This window comes from Lagopus leucura, unplaced genomic scaffold (genome assembly GCF_019238085.1).
Source record: "Lagopus leucura isolate 7727_CA_CO unplaced genomic scaffold, USGS_WTPT01 Super-Scaffold_100004, whole genome shotgun sequence".
Classification (NCBI taxonomy): Eukaryota; Metazoa; Chordata; class Aves; order Galliformes; family Phasianidae; genus Lagopus; species Lagopus leucura.
The window spans coordinates 3242105-3260301 of NW_024962264.1; the positions used below are offsets into that span (position 1 = coordinate 3242105).

The window sequence follows — 18197 nt, forward strand, 5'->3', positions numbered from 1 at the left end:
GTGTAGAGCAAGTCATCAGCATCCCAAGGCCAAACATGATGACGAAGGCTTCCTCACTCTACCATCCACTTGGAATCACTTCCAAATTCGCTCATGCAGTTGTAACACATTGCTCTTTTCTCATCTGTCTGCACATACACAGATGTAATTTTGCTGTACGTGGTGCATTTCCTGTTATATTTGTTTGTTCTCTTCCAAACTGATTTTGTCCAGAGCCAAGGCTGAACTGCCTCAAGAGCAGTTTGCAATCTATGGCCTTCCACTGCCAGCCTGTGCTCTCTGTTGATACCTTATGTACTCCTCAATACTGCATTCTGCAAGCACATCTCAAAGCCTCTCCTAGAACACCAGAACTGCACTCCATTAGTATAAATACCCCATTCTACACAAAATAAATACTTGTTGCTACTAGCTACACTAAAAGTGTGATACAGTACAATTAAGAGTACATAAAACATTATTTCCATCCATTAACAATTTGCTTTTATAGCTACACAAAGTAAAAAATAAAATTCCAGCTGAGTTAATTCAATCTCAGATAAACCAAACCTGATGTAACCTGAAGCTATATTGAGAACCAAATACAAGGCTTAACACCTGTAGCTCCCAATAGCAATACTTGGGTTATAACTTAGAAATTCACCTCCTCCATTCCTCACAGAATGTATGCATTTACAATAAATGAATAGAGAGTCTTAGTACAAAAAACCTGCAAGAACCAAACTACCACATGTTCTGAAAAAGAATATGATGCTGCTGTGTACATAGACCTTTCCTTCTGTTTACTATCAATCATACTTGAGATCTATACAGCCTTCTCAGTTGAACAAATTTTAGAGAGCTGATTTCAGTAAATAAATTATGAATTAGAATTTAATACCAGATTTAACAGCCTCTTTATATGACAGTACCTCATCTACACGTTAAGGTTTTGCTTCACTCTTATTTGAAATTAGAAATAAAAAACAATACCTGCAGAGCTTAATTAGCCTTTAAACATGTACCCAAAGAACCTAATGAGGCCAGTGAGTCTGAGAAAAAAAACCACACTCGCTGCACAAGACTAAGCACTCTGTCCCATTCTATAACTATCAATATTTTCAGAGTGAAAAAAACCACCTTTAAGATCCTGTCACCCCCCTTATACACAGTGAAGTTTTCTATTCTAGCCATGCAGTCAAAGAGACTGCACTTGGACTCTCTTCCTTTGGGACTAAGAAATTGCAACTGCAGAAATGCAATTCTGGCCAGGAAGAGCTTGGGCTTTGCTTGACAACTCTACCCGCTCCCAGAAGCAAGCTGAAAAAACCTGGTCTATCCAGTGCCACATACCTTTTATGTCCAAAATGCAATCAATGAGGTTCTGAAATGATACACTGTCTCTATAAGGTCTGATGATTTCTTCTTAGAAAGGCTGACAAAAGCCTCTATGCATCCATGCGCATTTCTGCACCAGGCATAAAAACAACCTATAGATATTAAAACGGCCTTTAATTTTCCCATTCTATGCAGTTACATCCTAATATTGTCCTTATAGCTACTGTAGGATACTAGATCTGACCAAGTAATTTACTGCCTAGTTCAAACTCTGATCTAGCTGCTCTAGCTAATTAAAACAGACAATCCAGCTCCATTCTTTCACTTAACATGAAATTAACGAGGTGTCAGAAATTGAGTAGCAGGCATTTATAACTTACATAAACAGAGGTAAATCTGGATTAAAAGGATAAAAGTAAATCTGGATTTTTATTTTCTTTATAAATAACTTTAAAATTTGCCAAAATAAAAGAGACAGTTTAGTCTTACATCTGTTATACTGCTATGCTGTTAAAAACAACACCCGTGATTACCACAAAACAGTAGTTACATAAAATTCTATTTATTACTGAACAGATTTCAACCACTACATAGCAGTCTCCAAAAAATTTTTATTAGTTAGCATCCTAAATCGGTACAGTTATAAAAATAAACCATTATTTGATAATCAATTATTTTCTACCATACAGTTTTCTTCTTTGAAACAAAAAGAACATAGAAAAAAATATTCTGTGGACATACCACAAAGTATTAAACTCTGCTTTTGTTTCATTCTTGCAGAAAAAAATAACCATCTCCAAAATAAGCAAATATGGCCCAGGCAGCCTGTTCTTCCTCCCCTTAAACAGCAACATTCTATACACATTTATGGAAACTTAGTAAGGCCTGAACTGAGAAGGTTGGCTACCTGGAGGAGGTAGAGGAACTGGCATAAATGGATACAAGTTGTACATGTTTGGGTCTGTGCAAATCATATTTGGATTTGAAGGCGGATGGTGAAACTGATGCATCTCATTAATGGAACCAAACACTGGAGGAGGAAAGGGATACTGTTGCATCATTAGATGTTCTTTTCTATGAGGTTGTGGAAACGGTGGAGACTCCTGGTGTATCCTGCTGTCTGAAGAGTATGGATGTGGTGCTCTAGGAAACCGTGGGGGTCCGGATGGAGAAAGAAATGGATCCCCAGAGAATCTTTGGCCGTGGTATCCCCTTGAATAACTTGAAGCAGGCTGTTGCACTGATTGATGAAGTCCTTTATACTCACCTTAAAAATAAAACAAGAACACTTAATATTTTTGAAAGTTTACAGTAGTCCTCACAAATCCTTCAAGATTCTCTTTCGTCTTCAGAAATGAATACACATAGGCAGCCTGTACTGAGAAATCCACAACTGGGTAGAGACACATCTCCATTAAAATCATGCACAGAGCTGAAGTCAAGGAAATACGAAGAGTTACCTTCTCAAACATTACTGATAAATAAGACTAATAAAAAAGAATTACTGAGAAATCCACAGTTTAGTACCTCATCCTGATCAGCTAAATAAATACAGAAAGAATGATCCTGAGGGTTGCAAATACGGTCATTAAAATGGACATTTCATGTTTTTTCCCACGTGCTTTCCTCTGCATTATCAAATCAAGCGAATACTCCAACTGCAAGTATTTTGAAGCTTCAGTTTAAAACAAGATTTACAAGTAGCACATTCTAAAACTGAAGATAAATCAGTAGTCCTTACTCCATCTTGAGATTTTCAGATTTTCCTTCTGCTGCAAAATGCTTGTCTTTTCATTCTGCTGCAAACTGTTATAGCACTGTTTTTTGTCAGGCTAGACCAGGCTCTGAGCAACCTGATCTAGCTGCAGATGTCCCTGTTCACTGCAGAGGGTTTGGACTAGATGGCCTTTAAGGGTCTCTTCCAACTCAAATCATTCTTTTGATTCTATGATTCTACCACTTAACCAATATAAAGCATCTAAGTATAAAATTTTCAAGGACGTGAAAGGAAATATGTTAAATTAGAACACATTATGCATGTCAAAACCTACATGCCTGTAGCATTCTGTCCTTCTGCATAAAGTTATAGCTTAATACTAACTCCTTAAGTAAAATGTCAAAAGTTATCCTTGCAACAATTTACTATTTAAAACATATCTAGGCAGACAAAAATCATTTACCACCTATCAGGCCTTGCATCCTGCTTTCTGACCTGAGTTGGTATTACAGCATAAAAGTCAAATTTAATGAAATTAAGAAGTAAATTAATCTGGGGAAAAAAAAAAAAAAGAGCAGACTGTATGTTAAGCCAACTAATTTTCAGCATTTGTCTTTTAAAGAATTTTCCTCCTATTGAAAGAGTCAAGTAAGCATTTATTAAATGTTCATAATAAACGTACTGCTACTTGGTATTCCTGTTCTGTCTCCTCCTAATGAAGGCTCTAACAAGGAGCCAACATTAAGTTTTATGACAACACAACCAAGTTAAACTCCAGTTGTAACTGAGTTTATATTACAACTTGCCAGCTATCCTTGCAGCTGAATTCCACTGCCATAAGTAAACTGCAGACAAGTTTTAAAGCACGTCATGTACAGAAAAACACAGCTAATCATAACCCATACTCCCTTGATATACTGAGACAGCTCCTCTTGTGCTCTCACTCATGTAAGGTAGTACACTAACAGCCTCAGAAAGCCCTGGGCAAATGCAGCTCTGCAACCAATTTGCAAGATAGGAATGGTGAAAACTACACCAGATTCAATACAGAGAAGCAGAAATCAGGAGAGAAAATAACCATCAGCAATAAAGGGAACAAACTGTGCACAGAAGAAAGCAATTAACAAGGCAGCTGCTGACCTCCCAACTAAGGAGAAAAGGAATTCAGTGGGGGTGGACTGTCTAGCAGTTGTACAAAGGAAAAACAGCAGAATCCTGATGGCAGGAGTCAGTCTAAGAAATATCAGTGGGGAAAAGCACACCAGAAATGAAGCAATCAGAAGCAGTAAGCCCATGTATGAGCACGGCAGCAGAGAAGGAAGACAGGAGATGATGTGGGTCAGCGGTATTTAAAAGGAGCAGTACTGAAAACGTAACAGAAGCAAATCAGTAAGGCTAAAGGAAAGAGCCATTTTTCAACCAAAAATGGAATCCATTAATATGTTTTATCATTAGAGTTACATGAGAAAAGTCACTGGAAAGTGTGGTCACTGCAAACAGTGCAGCAGCAATTACAGCCCATTTGTCAATAGCTGGAGAAAGAAACATAGAGACGACTGTGCAATAAAATGTATGGTTTTTCATAGATAAGCTTCTAATAGCTTCCACTGCCTAATGACTATGTCAAGTGAAAAGACAACTTATTTCTAAAGGAGAGGAATTAATTTAAAAAAAAAAAAAAACAAAAAACTTTTGTCAGGTAAAGGAAGAAATTCCCCATTTCAAGTTGTATCTGCTCCCTGAATCTCAAAAAAAAAAAGTAACCAGGATTCCTCTACATTCTCCTTGCATTCAAAGACTTAGGATGAGCTTGGACCACAATGATCTCTGAAATAATTGCAATAATCTCTGCAATTTCCAAACTTCAAAAGGTGGTATCTGTTCTATACCCTCATTGTCTTAGTTGATACTGTCTTTAAATATCTGCTGACAACTTTCCTGCTCTGGACTGTTTCCCTTTGCCATGTTCAAAAAAATTAAGCAATACAGCCGCAAATTCATAAATACAACAACTTTGAAAAGAATAGGAACATTGATTAGCTGCAGGAAAGCTCAATTTTTAAGGCAGATAACACTATTTTTCAAACAGCATAAGAGATGAAAGCACTGCTCTATAGTATTCACTCACTTGTTGCATTTGTATCTGTTTTGACTTTCTTCCTTCCTTGACTCTGTGGCTTCTTTTTCTTTTGTTTTGCCTCTCTTTCTTTTTCATCATCACTGAAGTCCAAGGCCTAGTTAAAAAAAAAAAAAAAGTAAAACAAATGTATATAAAACAAACTAACAAAAAAATGCAGATCATTTCAGATATCAAAATAAATCATTCTTTAGAAAATAATCCATCCTGCAGTCAGCTGAGAAGAATATTGCCAGTGCACTTTGATATTGTGCATTGAAAGAGCCACTGTGTTCAGCTGGCTCCTCAACACAATCAGGAGCTCAGCATTCCACAGATACTCAGAAGGCAGTTACACAATTCACGATTATACCTTGCAATTTTCTTAAAAAGCAGCAACATCCATACACTGAACACTTGTGGTTTTTATCATCTTGAGTGAAAAACAACCTCAAAAATGCAAACAACTTTTCGTGTGCTCCTTCCACAGCTTATTGCTGAAAGTGCAGTGAAGATTCTAGGAACGTGCAGATAATTTAACAGAAATCTTGGAAAGATTCTATTGTACTCTTCAAAAGACATTCCAGAAAGTAAGGGATTTACATAGTTCTCACCAAAAATAAGGGGAAAAAAGAAGCAGCTGAGTGAATCTGGCTAATAATTATTACTAAAAAGCTTGCAAAAGTGTACAAGTTCACCTAAGTGTGGTGTAGGTGAATTATGGGTTTCCGTAATAATTTGACAGCTATCAGATTAATGACTCAATTAAATTTAACTTCATGAAAACCAACCAACAAAAATACAGATATATTGACTAATTATATTGTTCCTGTTAAACTTTCATAAACAACATTATTCCCAAAGAATTTTAAGGTGAGAAAAACATCATCATTTACAACTATCTCACTGCAACTTTGTTCCTTTCATGTGAGGGTTTGCTGCCTTTAGAGCAAGGACAAAATTATTAATGTTAGGAAAGAACTCTGTCAGTAACTGAAGAGCTCTTTTTAGTGACTTAAGGTGGTAGGGCTTATGCTCCTTACCCCCCCACACTTCTGAAAGGAAAAACAAGCAACAAAAATTATGTATTATTTTAGTACATTCAGAGCAGACATAAAATATGGCACTGATACAGTGGTGAAAAAAGCTACTTAGAAGTCAATTCTGAATATAACCATTCCCCCCTCTGCATAATTAGATTATACTTTACAAGGAATATAATGATATATACCATGAATCATGGAATCACTGAATGGCCAGGGTTGGAAGGGACCTCAAGGATCATGAAGCTCCAACCCCCTGCCACACGCAGGGCCACCAACCTCCACATTTCATAGCAGCCCAGGGCCCCATCCAACCTGGCCTTGAACACCTCCAGGGATGGACGGGGCATCCACAGCCTCTCTGGGCAGCTGTTCCAGCACCTCACCACTCTCTCTGTAAAAAACTTCCCCCTGACATCCAACCTAAATCTTCCCTCTCTCAACTTCAAACCACTTATCTCCTCTTTCAAAGAGTTGATTCCCCTCCTGTTTGTAGGCTCCCTTTAGGTACTGAAGGCTGCAATGAGGTCACCCCGCAGCCTTCTTTTCTCCAGGCTGAACAAGCCCAGCTCCCTCAGCCTGTCTTCATAGGGATGCTCCAGTCCCCCGATCATCCTCATGGCTCTCCTCTCCAACAGTGTTTGTTAACTTCTATTTTTTCTAAATAATTGAGTACACCACCCTTGAGTAGAACAGAAATAACAAAAAAGTTCTTTGTGCTGCCAGCTGCTTTTTGTTGGACATCCTATAGAAGCTACCTCAAAGACATCAGTTACCTACTCTTTCTGGCCTCACAGCTAATAGATTGCACGCTATCATCCTCCTACCTCAAAGACGAGGCCTAGACAAACCATACTGAGTCTAGACTTCAACAAGCTGCTGCAGGAGGAATACTTAGTCCATGCCTTAAAAAAGGTGCCAAGCATAAAAGGCCTAAAACACATTCATTTAAGACTCGTGCAAAAACAAACCTTCAAAGCAACACAAAAAGAACCAACTCCAGCACTTACATGCAGCTCATGATGCGAGTCTGCCAGACAAGCTTTAGAATCAATTGGCAGCAGAAGGCTCTGAAAGAGTCTGGCTGTGTGAGACAATTTCAAGCATCAGTAGCATAAAATTTCATCTGCACCCTCGTCAACGTTTACTGTCTTGAAAGCAGAAGCTGCTTTCTACCATCTCATTAGCTGTCACAGTCTGCTTATCTTGCTGCAAACTGTAACTGCTAGGACTGCACAGAGTCAAAGGATTACAACACATTAGATGTGTTTTCTACGAAACAGCACACATGGACAACAACAGAACAAACACAAAGGTGTCACAAAAAGCAACTAAGTTGCCTATCCTTGCCATTACTGATTTCTTTCAAATCTTCTTCCTTCGTTCCTATAGTGAAGAACAATAAATAAAGCTCCCTCAGCACTTCCAGGTTCTAATGCTCAAAGAGACCAGTATTACCTTAATAAAAACATCTCTTAATAAATAAATACTAACTTCAGGAAAAGCAATGAATCCTTATCTGTAGAAGACTTGATTGTTTCACTATACATAGCCACATTTTTGAAGTTACTCAGGTACCCATAAATTCAAGCAAGCATTTACATACTTATCTCCTGAACGGCTTTAGAGGCATGACTAAGAAACAGCAGAAGAAATCAAGGTGGTATTTCAAGATCCATTGTACATCATACTAGAAAAAGCAACATTCTGGGATGTTGTGCGATGATGTATCAGTCTGTCATGTCTTCAAACGTTACAAAAGCTTGAAAGGCTTGAGCCACATCCCTCCTTCAAGCCAGAAAACCTGGCTTGAGATAAGGACTGTGAATGCAGCATTGGTTAGAATACTAAGAAAAAGACCCCACCCAAAAAAACTAACAAAAAAATCCTTTCCTACTTTAGAGTTTAGATTAAGAAGCTGATATCAAACAACTACAGTAACCATTCAAGCTTTCACAAATTACAGAAAAATCAGCTAGGCAGATCTTTTCACAATACTGCTCAGGACAGCATTTTAGCTATTCTGGATATAGCAATCTGAAAGTGGAAACTGCAGGGTAAAACAGTGCAAGCTTTGAGCTAGAAAACTATCTCACAAAAACACATCAATATGTTCCTATTGCAATAAAGAGCAGTCATGAGGAGTATAGTTTTAGTGGAATTAAGGAGCACTGGACAGAAAGCCTCAGTGCCACTAAAGAAAACTTTAAGAGATTCCACAGTAAGCTATGTCATACAACTGTCATGAGAAACCCTCACTTGTATGGAAGCAGCTCAGATCTCAGGAAGCTAGCCTAGCATTTTATAGTAAGAAACAGTAAAGAAACCTCATCGAGGAGCCATTCAAATAATGCAACAGAAGAGGTGTTAAATTAAGAGATGAACATCCAACACTGCAGGGCACTAAGAGACCTTTACATACAGACAATTGTTTACTTGCAAGATCAAGCTGCAGTAAAAGAACAGCAAGTACAAGAACTCCCTAGCAGACATAAAAATATTAGGCAAGATAGAAGCACTGCTACTCAAAGTTGGTCATTTAGATTGACAAACATACTCCTGAAGAAATGGAGGTACTGAAAATGTGTATTTTCAATTCCAAAAAGCAAGTTAAAGAAGAGGACAAGATCTCTCTACAGCAATTGTTGGGCCTCTCTTACAAAAGCAGATTCACTTAACAATGAAGGAAAGAACAAGCATTAGTTACTCTGCACAGAAATTTGTCTTTATTTTCTGCAATCAAAAACCATTAAAAAAAGCAATAGTTACCTCAGGTGGTGGTTCCTGATCATTCTTCCAAGATGCATCTGACCCTTTTTCCCTAAAAGAAAAAAAAAAAGACAATCATTTTATTTGTAAAGAAAGATTAACATACGTTAACTTAGAACTTTACTACATACACCACTTGAAAAACCCTCCTCTTCTGAGTGGACTGAACATACTACACAGCTAATATTAAGCTCTGACTTAGGTCAAACTTTCTTGCCCAACAACCAAAACAAATTTTGATGTAGTATCAGTTTTTTCCCAACCACCACTTCAAAATAAAGGTGCTTTGAGTGAGAGCTAAAGGTGCTTACAGCAAGAGCAGGGTTGGTCTCTTCTCACTGGTGACAGGACGAGGGGAAATGGCCTCAAGTTGTGCCAGATTAAGTTCAGGTTGGATGTCAGAAAATACTTCTTTACAGAAAGGGCTGTTAAGCACTGGAATGGGCTCCCCAGGGAGGTGGTTGAGTCTCCATCCCTGGATGTGTTTAAGAACCGTTTGGATGTGGTGCTCAGGGACATGATTCAGCAGAGGGCTGTTAGAGTTAGGGCAGCATGGTCGGGTTGTGGTTGGACTTGATGATCTTTAAGGTCTCTTCCAACCTAAGCAATTCTATGATTCTATGATTCTAAGAACTCCAATAAATAAAATTTAAGTAACTTCTTTGATAAATAGCAACTTTATGGAACAAGCTTACATTATGCTGTTTAAGACTGTAGAACACATTCCTCCTAAATTTAATATATTTTGTTCTGAAACATTGAGACAATCTTTATTTATGCAAAGTATATAAAATCATGAAAGGGTGAAAATTATTACTTGCAAAACGGAACCAAACATTTCCAAGGTGTTCTATGTTACCAGCACTCTAATTGCCAAGGGTTGTTATGTTAGAAACAATCAGGCAGCAGCAGCAAAGTACAGGGCAGCCAATGACACCAGGCAGCCTTGTGCCTCAAGCCCTAAAACTAAAGCTCAATCTTTATGCATCACTAGAAAACCAGAAACACTTCACTTTCGTCATTCCAGCAAATTCTGGAATGCAAACCATTTTAAAGTTTCATTAACAGGAACTGTTACAGGAAAGGCAGGATAATAAGAGCTTTCTATATGATTAATTTCTTCTAGCTTGCAGATAACACTCTACTTAGGCAATAAACACATTGCTTCTCCTCATTAAGAACAAGCTTCTTTGTTTCTCATTCTCATCTTGTTATTTCAGGGTAATAAATGCCTTCCAGAAATACCAGAGCACGCATAAAACTCCAAAACCTGTGATCATTAGGCACTATGCAAGACTCAGTTTTTGAAGTTAACAGTCTTAAAACTTAAGCTGTCTGATGAACAATTATTTGAAGTCTGCCAAATCACCCTTCATTATTCCACCAAAATAAACATTTTTCATGCTTTATTTAATTACCTCTTGCAAATAATAGTGCACCTTAGATTTCTGAATTCAGATACTTTCAAGATCTGAAAGCCTAAAAGGTGGCTCAGAGGAATCATCGAAATACATGAGCCTGTTTAGAATTATTCCATGCTTCAGGCAATACAGGCAAAAACCCACAGTTTTGAGCAAGGTATTACACTGCATTTAAGAAGTTTTAAACTACCCACTGAATAATGGCACTTCCATCTATTTTACTTCAAGTCTAAGGCTTATTCATGTCAATGCAACTTTGTGCAACGCAAGCAAATCGCACGCCAGATCTCAAAAGTGCTTCAAACGCAAGGTGTATTTCAGATCTCAATCCTGTTTACTTCTCTTTTCAAGATACCACAGTTTTGGGTAGCATTTTCAAAACTTCAGGCTCATCCAGAGTCCAGAAAACTAACAAAAAGCAGACATCCAAGTCACCAAATTCGCAGTCTATTAAGGTCCAAAAGCCCTACTGCGTGTGTGGCACTGACTGAAGCTCAACTTTCCTATTGTGTCATCTTGGTTTCTTTATGCAGACACAGTAGTAGACATAAGACATGAAAATTGTTCATTGTTTTCCACTTGACATGACCAACCCTATCTGCCTTGTGAAAAGGTAGCTTCAACAAGATGTACCAATTATGTCACAAAAGCTTAAGAACCTTCCCTGAGTAAAAATGAGGAATTACAGAACAACAATAATCCATGAAGTACAATATTGCAGACTACTAATGACACTACTCATTTTTAATGCAAGGCAAGAAACAAAGTCTGGCACATTGTTCAGTTGCCAATGAGATGTGGAAGTGCAAAAACTCTTAGCTAGTGTTCAATTTTGTACCATACATGAGAGAAAAGTTCTACTGAAACACAAACAGCTCCCAAAACTACTTGCAAAGCATGCAAACTAAAACACAAGTCAGCCATCTCACATGCTGAGTATGGACCTCAGTTATAGATGCAGAAAGCAGATGCCTCAAGTGTGTGCAGTTACTGTGCTAAGCAACAAAGTTTAGCAGCACAAATCAAACACCAGCTGGCATCCAAAAGCTGCAGAAAAAGCAAAGCAGCAGCACAGTGATGCTGTATTTTTAGTGGTACTCACTAAAAGTGAAAAAATAAAGTTTAAACACCTGTTGCTTCCACAGGGAAAAATAAACAAAAATAAAAGACTCCTGCGGATACTCAAGGTGCAACTAATGCAGATAACAAGCATTACTTTCTTCTTTTTATGAAATAAGAGGTCAGATGAGAAATAATACTAACAGAGACTAAGTCACATGTGACAGACTTCCAAAGTATAGTTGTTTCAGGCAATTCATCACTAATTAAGATAATTAATGTTCAGCAGTCCACTATTACACCTTATTTCTTAATCTTTACCTTTCAGTCTTTTATCACTTGAACGGCAACAAGTCCTGTTATCATACAGTCAGTGGATAGAAGAAGAGCAACCGACAACATCTACCTGAACTTGTGCAAAGCATTTAACACTGTCCCACATGACATCCTGGTCACCAAATTGGAGAAAAATGGATTTGATGGATAGAACACTTACTGGATAAGAAATTGGTTGGATGGTCACACTCAGTGTTGTGATCAATAGCTTGAAGTCCAACTCAAGACTGGTGATGAGTGGCATTTCTCATGGATCAACGTTACTTAACATCTTTGTAGGAAACACGCACAGTGGGATCAAATGCACCCTCAGCAGGTTTGCAGATGGCACCAAGCTGGGTGTAGTTGACACACTAGAGGGAAGTCATGCTATCCAGAGAGACCTGGACAGGCTGGAGAGGTGGGCCCATGCCAACCTCATGAAGCTCAACACGGACAAGCGCAAGGTCCTGCACCTGGGTAGGGGCAACCCCAAGCACAGATAAAGGTTGGGTAGAGAATGGCTTGAGAGCAGCCTTGACATGGTTGCAGTGTGTGATTGCAGCCCAAAAGGTTAACTGAATTCTGAGCTACATCAAGAGAAGATGACTAGCTGGTCAAGGGAAATGATTCTGCCCCTCTGCTCTGCTTTAGTGAGACCTCCCACCCAGAGTACCTCTTCCAGTTCTCAAGTCCCCAAAACAAGGAGGACATGGAGACGTTGGAGTGGGTCTAAAGTAGGACCACAAAGATGATCAGAGGGCTGGAGCACCTCTGTTATGGGGACAGGCTGAGAGAGCTGGAGGTCTTCAGTCTGGAGAAGAGAAGGTTCAAAGGAAACCTTATAGAAGCCTTCCAGTACCTGAAGGGGGTCTACAGGAAAGCCAGGGAGGGACTTTTTCTATGAGTATATACCAACAGGATGAGGGGAAATAGCTTTAAATGGAAGAAGGTAAATTCAGACTACATATTAGGAAGAAATCTATATGAGGGTAGTGAGAAACTGGAATAGGTTGCCCAACGAGGTTGTGGATGCCTCTCCCTGGATGGGACTGTGAGCAACCTGATCTTGTGGCAGGTGCCCCTGCCTACAGCTGGGCTTGGAACTAAGCAATATTAAAGGGCCCTTCCCAACCCAAACCACTGAATAATTCTATTTGCCTCAGGCAGACAAACACTACTGGTTTTAAGTTGAGGGAAGGAAGATTCAGGTTGGATGTCAGGGGGAAGTTCTTCACAGAGAGAGTGGTGAGGTGCTGGAACAGCTGCCCAGAGAGGCTGTGAGTGCCCCGTCCATCCCTGGAGGTGTGCAAGGCCAGGTTGGATGGGGCCCTGGGCAGGTATTAAATGGGGAGGTTGGTGGCCCTGCATGTGGCAGGGGGTTGGAGATTTAAAATCCTTGAGGTCCCTTCCATTCCTGGCCCAACCCTGGCCATTCTGTGATATTGAAAAGTTTCTGATGATCATCCCCCCAACAAAAAACACCACCAAACTGAAGCAAGTCATTTCCAGACAGAACTGTTCTTTTCCATCTGATTATCATTTTTTTTTTTTTTTTTAATAATTAAGTTTCAGTTCTCGCCTTATAATTGAAAATAGTAAATACCAGCTTGTTCAGAATTCACACAAGTTTATCGAAAGGATTAAACCACATTAAGCTACAAAACTTCTTAACAACAAAACGCAAGCGAGTTCATCTTGCCAAATTCATCCAGAGGGTGCAAGTATGAAACTATTTTTTTGTTCTTGTACAAAATAACCTAATTTTGGTTATGGTATTTGTTCAAGAAAATAATAAAACTTAAGTATTAAACTGAATGAAAAGCTAACAAACCTCACTAACTGTAACGCTTTAGAAGCTTGCAGTTGTTCTGTACTTTTCTGAAAATCAGAACTGTACAACCCTGTTATTACAACACAGTTGAGAATAACTAGAAATGTTAGAAGAGTCCTGTAGTTTCTCACTCAAGCCTAACTTTAATTCTTAATTCTCAGCTACGTAAAGTAATACATTAAAAAAATGCATTATAAGCAGATTAGGAAAATCAGACTCACTGTTGTAGCTTCTCTGCAAATATGTACTGGGTGAAGTCCTCCACTGATGGAGCAAAGTACATGCTGTCTTGCACATTAATACCTTTTGCTTTAACATGTTCAGAGCTGTTAAACCTTAACACGTAAAAGGGATGTTGAACAGGACCAAACACCTCAAATACCTGAAACACAAAATTTAAGTAAATGACCACGTTAGACGCTCACCTCACTGTACACAAGTCCAAATCTTTAAGACACTTTGTATTTAGGAATTTGGAGGTGTTTTTAAATTGCAGCAAATGAAGTTACCTTCATGTCATACCCTTATTACTGCTCTTTTTTTGGCAATGTGTTTCCCTAGCTACTCTAAGTCATAAGTTTTTTCATGTTGATTTCACTTTCATCCATTCAAATGCACTGCCTTCAATGTCAACTTCCTTTACTTCAGTCATCATTACCTTTGGTAGTCCCCTGATTTTCTCTCTCTATTTTGCTTTCAAATCTGAACAGCTCAATAATCTCTTATTGCTTATTTCTAAAATTTCCTCTCTACAAGATGCCTTTCTGTTAGTTCCAGTGTCCATTCTGTCACTCCACGAAGAGAATTCTGATTGATACTGCATTGAACACCTGCAGTTTCATGCTATATTTTTCTGTATTCCACTCAAATCTAGCACAGACAGATGTTATGGCTGTGTTAGTTCCACATGATGGCTTTCTTTCTACAGAAAATATACAAAATTCAAAGCAACACTGTTCCCTGCAAACATCCTTCATCACAGTCACATAAAGCACATGTGGGCCTAAGACTACAACATCAGAGCACAGCTACGCAGACATTCCCCACATTTCCTGTAAGTCAACAGAAATTCTCCTGGCAATAAAAGAACACAGCTTATTATTGAAGATATCTAATACCTGAAAGCAACCACATGCACATTCATCAAATAGCAGAAATTCAACACACTAATTCCAGAGGGATGCAATTAATTCCAAGATGGAATTCTTGAAATTAAGAAACCTAAATGATGCTAACAAGAGTCAAAACCACAAGGAAAAGTTGCGTATCAAGGAAGCATTACATTTAGATGACTTGGACAGTATATTATATCGAAACATAATAGCTTGAATTTAACACTAGAATAAAAGGTCATCATGCTTTACACACACATACCTTTCCTGCTGCTTGTCGATCTTCTTTAAAAATAATGCTTTCCTCATTTATTGGAGGTAGGCCTCTCAGAGATTCAACTATTACTAAAATAGAAAACAAAACCAAATAGAACTTTAAGTTGCAACAGCAGTATGAGTTAACTGCAGGGAAATAAAACAAATCACACAATAATTTACAAAGCAAACACACAGAATCAGCAAATGGCCTGGGCTGAAAAGGACCACAGTGCTCATTTAGTTCCAACCCCCTGCTGTGTGCAGGGTCACCAACCCCCAGACCAGGCTGCCCAGAGCCACATCCAGCCTGGCCTTGAATGCCTCCAGGGATAGGGCACCCAAAACCACCCGTTCCAGTGTGTCACCACCTTCTGTGTGAAAAACATCTGCGCTTTTCCTAGAAATTCTCGTCCACACACTGAAATACTTACAATCATTAAGTCCTTCCCCTGTGATGACGTGACAAAGTTTGCAGAATTACTGCTCTCAAGAGATGAAGAGACTTCCTTTTTGCACCTAACACTTACGTAAAATAGTGTTGCAGTTCCCCAGGTTGTTTCTTAACTGAGTGCACAGCAATTTTTTCTACCTTAAATTGTACATACATGTAAGTTTTCTTCTGCCCTCTTAGTGTTCCACAATAAATTTTCCCCAGAAAAGAGAATAGAGATAGCTATTTATCCTCTTAGTAACTAACAGAAAGCAGGCAAGAACACAAAAGATGCCTAGCAGACCAGTCACAGTAGCATTATTTACATGTGCAGGCACACAGTTTGAAACTTCTGCACTTCCAGGTCACATAATAGATCCATACTACATTTGGGCCCAATTCATGATAAATGAGGGTATAAGCAGCCAGATAGTGCAGGATTGTTTCAGTACCTCCAAAAATGAAACATCTGCAAGACTTGAACACTTACAAAAAGACACAGAAGTAAACACTTCATGTATTAAATAATTTGATATATAGGCTATGAATGAATTTCATTTTTCTGTTTTCCAGACTCAAAGGGCCCATTCTTTAAAGAAACTTTTAGAATCATTTACTCTCACCTGTTTTCTCCTTATTTCTATTGCATTAGGCAACAAAAATATTCAGCCTTGACTTTCAGCAGGAACTAAACTTAAAGACGTCAAGAGAAACAGCAGCATTAAACTCAATTCTGATTCTGAAGGTAATCTTCTCCACCCTAAAACATAATGCTCAATTAAGCATTATCCATGCCTCTCAATCAAAGTCATTCAAGTACTGTCAACATAAGACTTTATCAAAAGCTAATAAAATTCTCTCTTCTAAACTTACATAATAGAATTTACAAGAATTAAATGCTTCTCCAAGCTATGCTCTTCAAGTTTTGCTCTAATTTAAGTTTGCAGACATCTTGTGATGTGCCAAGCAACAGTGCTACACACTTAATAGTTCAGTGAATTTAGGCAGCGAGGGAAATACACAGTGGAAGAACTGAATGTGTAGCTTAATCCCCAGTGGGAATATACCTGAGCAATAGTTCAGCAACACAGACTCATAGAATTGTTTGGGTTGGAAGGCCCTTTAAGATCACCTAGTTCCAAACCTCTGCTATAGGCAGGGTCATCTCCCACTAGACCAGGTTGCTCATAGCCCCATCCAGCCTGGCCTTGAATGCTTCCAGGGAGAAAGCATCCTAAACCTCACTGGGCAACCTGCTCCAGTGTCTCAGCACCCTCACAGTAAGGCATTTCTTCTCAATATCTATTTAAAATACATCTTCTTCCAGTTCAAACCTATTTCCCCTTTTATTACCCGTACTTGCAAGAAGTTTCTCCCCAACTTTCCTAACTATTGTTTCAGCAGAAAGCCATCTTTACTATGAATGAGAAAGAACAAGTAGAAAAACAGGACAATCAATGAAGAAACCACCACCTTCAGCCAGCTTCTAGTACATGAATGAGATTAATCCTAAACCAGTGCAGCACAAAATTGTTGTCAAGGAACTGCTTGTATTACCTAGAGTCTTTTATGATAAAAGGAATTTTAACAGCAAACGTTATTTACTTGAATTTGTTTGTTTCCTACTCAATATAAATGCACTGTTTTTAAACTCACTTCATAAGCAAATTGCTTTAAAAGCAATTCAAACAGCACAGAACACTTAAAATAAGTTTAAGTCAAATACAATATAGAAGTTTTAACAAAATCAACTTTTGCAAATCTTATTTCACATGCCAAATAAAGGCCATCCAGCTGAAAGTACTCAACACAAATGCCATCCAGTATCTTGTCTTTACATCTGTTCTCATTCAGAAATCTGCTGCCCCTTACCTGAATAAGGGCATAGAATCAACAGAAAGGTTTAGCAGTGCTGTGAAGCACAATGCAGCTGTGCTGAAACTTTGGGGTAAGGGTTCACAAACAACTTATGTAAAGATATATTAGAAATATTTTAATTATTAAGAAAAAAAAAAAAACATTTATTTCAACATATCTTGCCTACCTAGCTGCTCAATGATACTGGAAACTGTCCCAAAACGCTTCAGTTCAACATTATCAGGCAGAATTATGGTTAAATCTTCAACAGGAGGCAGTTCCTGAAAATATCAAGTCATTATTCAGTATAAAGCCACACATTCACCACTGAAATAGAGAAAGAGAACACATTTTAAACTATTAACCACATACTGTATGCCTGAACTAGTGCACAAGTGTGCATTTAATCACTGTCGGTTTATTCCTAACAATTTAAAAAAATGTAAGTTACTTGAAGTTGAGTTACTAGATTAGCGTTTAAAAAGACACCACTTCTTACTTACATCAAGGGGCAACTCATCTTTTGTTCTAACGCAGTACGTTCTGTTATCCTTCTCATTTGGGTGATCATCGTCATCAGACGCTGCCGAAAGAGAACACGAAGAGGACGATGTAGTTGACGAACTATCCGAATCTGTGTCACTGAATAAAAGAAAGAAAAGGAGTTAAAATACAGACCCCCACGTTAACATGCTGCTAGATTACGCTTTGTGCAACTCGCTTTGGACAGCACACGTTTTCTTAAATACATCCAGCACACAGAAGAGATCTTCCCCTCATCCTAACAAAGCCACCGGACGAGACCATAGAAAAGCATCGCCCGGTCCAAACTCACGTCTCCGCGTCCGAGGTGGCGGCGTGCGGCTCGCTGCGAGCCTCCGCGGGCGGCGGCGTGCAAAGGCGCGCCCCCTCAGCCGAAGGCGCCCCCTCAGCCGAAGGCGCCCCCTCA

General features: G+C 38.7%; 1 protein-coding gene across 1 annotated transcript in view; it reads right to left on the minus strand.

Moving 5' to 3' along the window:
* Positions 1-1908: 1908 nt before the first annotated feature.
* The window catches only part of NAF1 (nuclear assembly factor 1 ribonucleoprotein), a 16464-nt gene continuing 175 nt past the window's right edge, over positions 1909-18197 (minus strand). Inside the window, 8 exon segments of the mRNA XM_042870511.1 lie at positions 1909-2584; positions 5163-5268; positions 8963-9014; positions 13813-13973; positions 14966-15048; positions 17436-17529; positions 17752-17890; positions 18084-18197. The exon segment at positions 18084-18197 is cut by the window's right edge and continues 12 nt beyond it. Of these exon segments, the coding sequence (XP_042726445.1) occupies positions 2193-2584; positions 5163-5268; positions 8963-9014; positions 13813-13973; positions 14966-15048; positions 17436-17529; positions 17752-17890; positions 18084-18197 (1141 nt within the window). The 3' untranslated portion in view covers positions 1909-2192.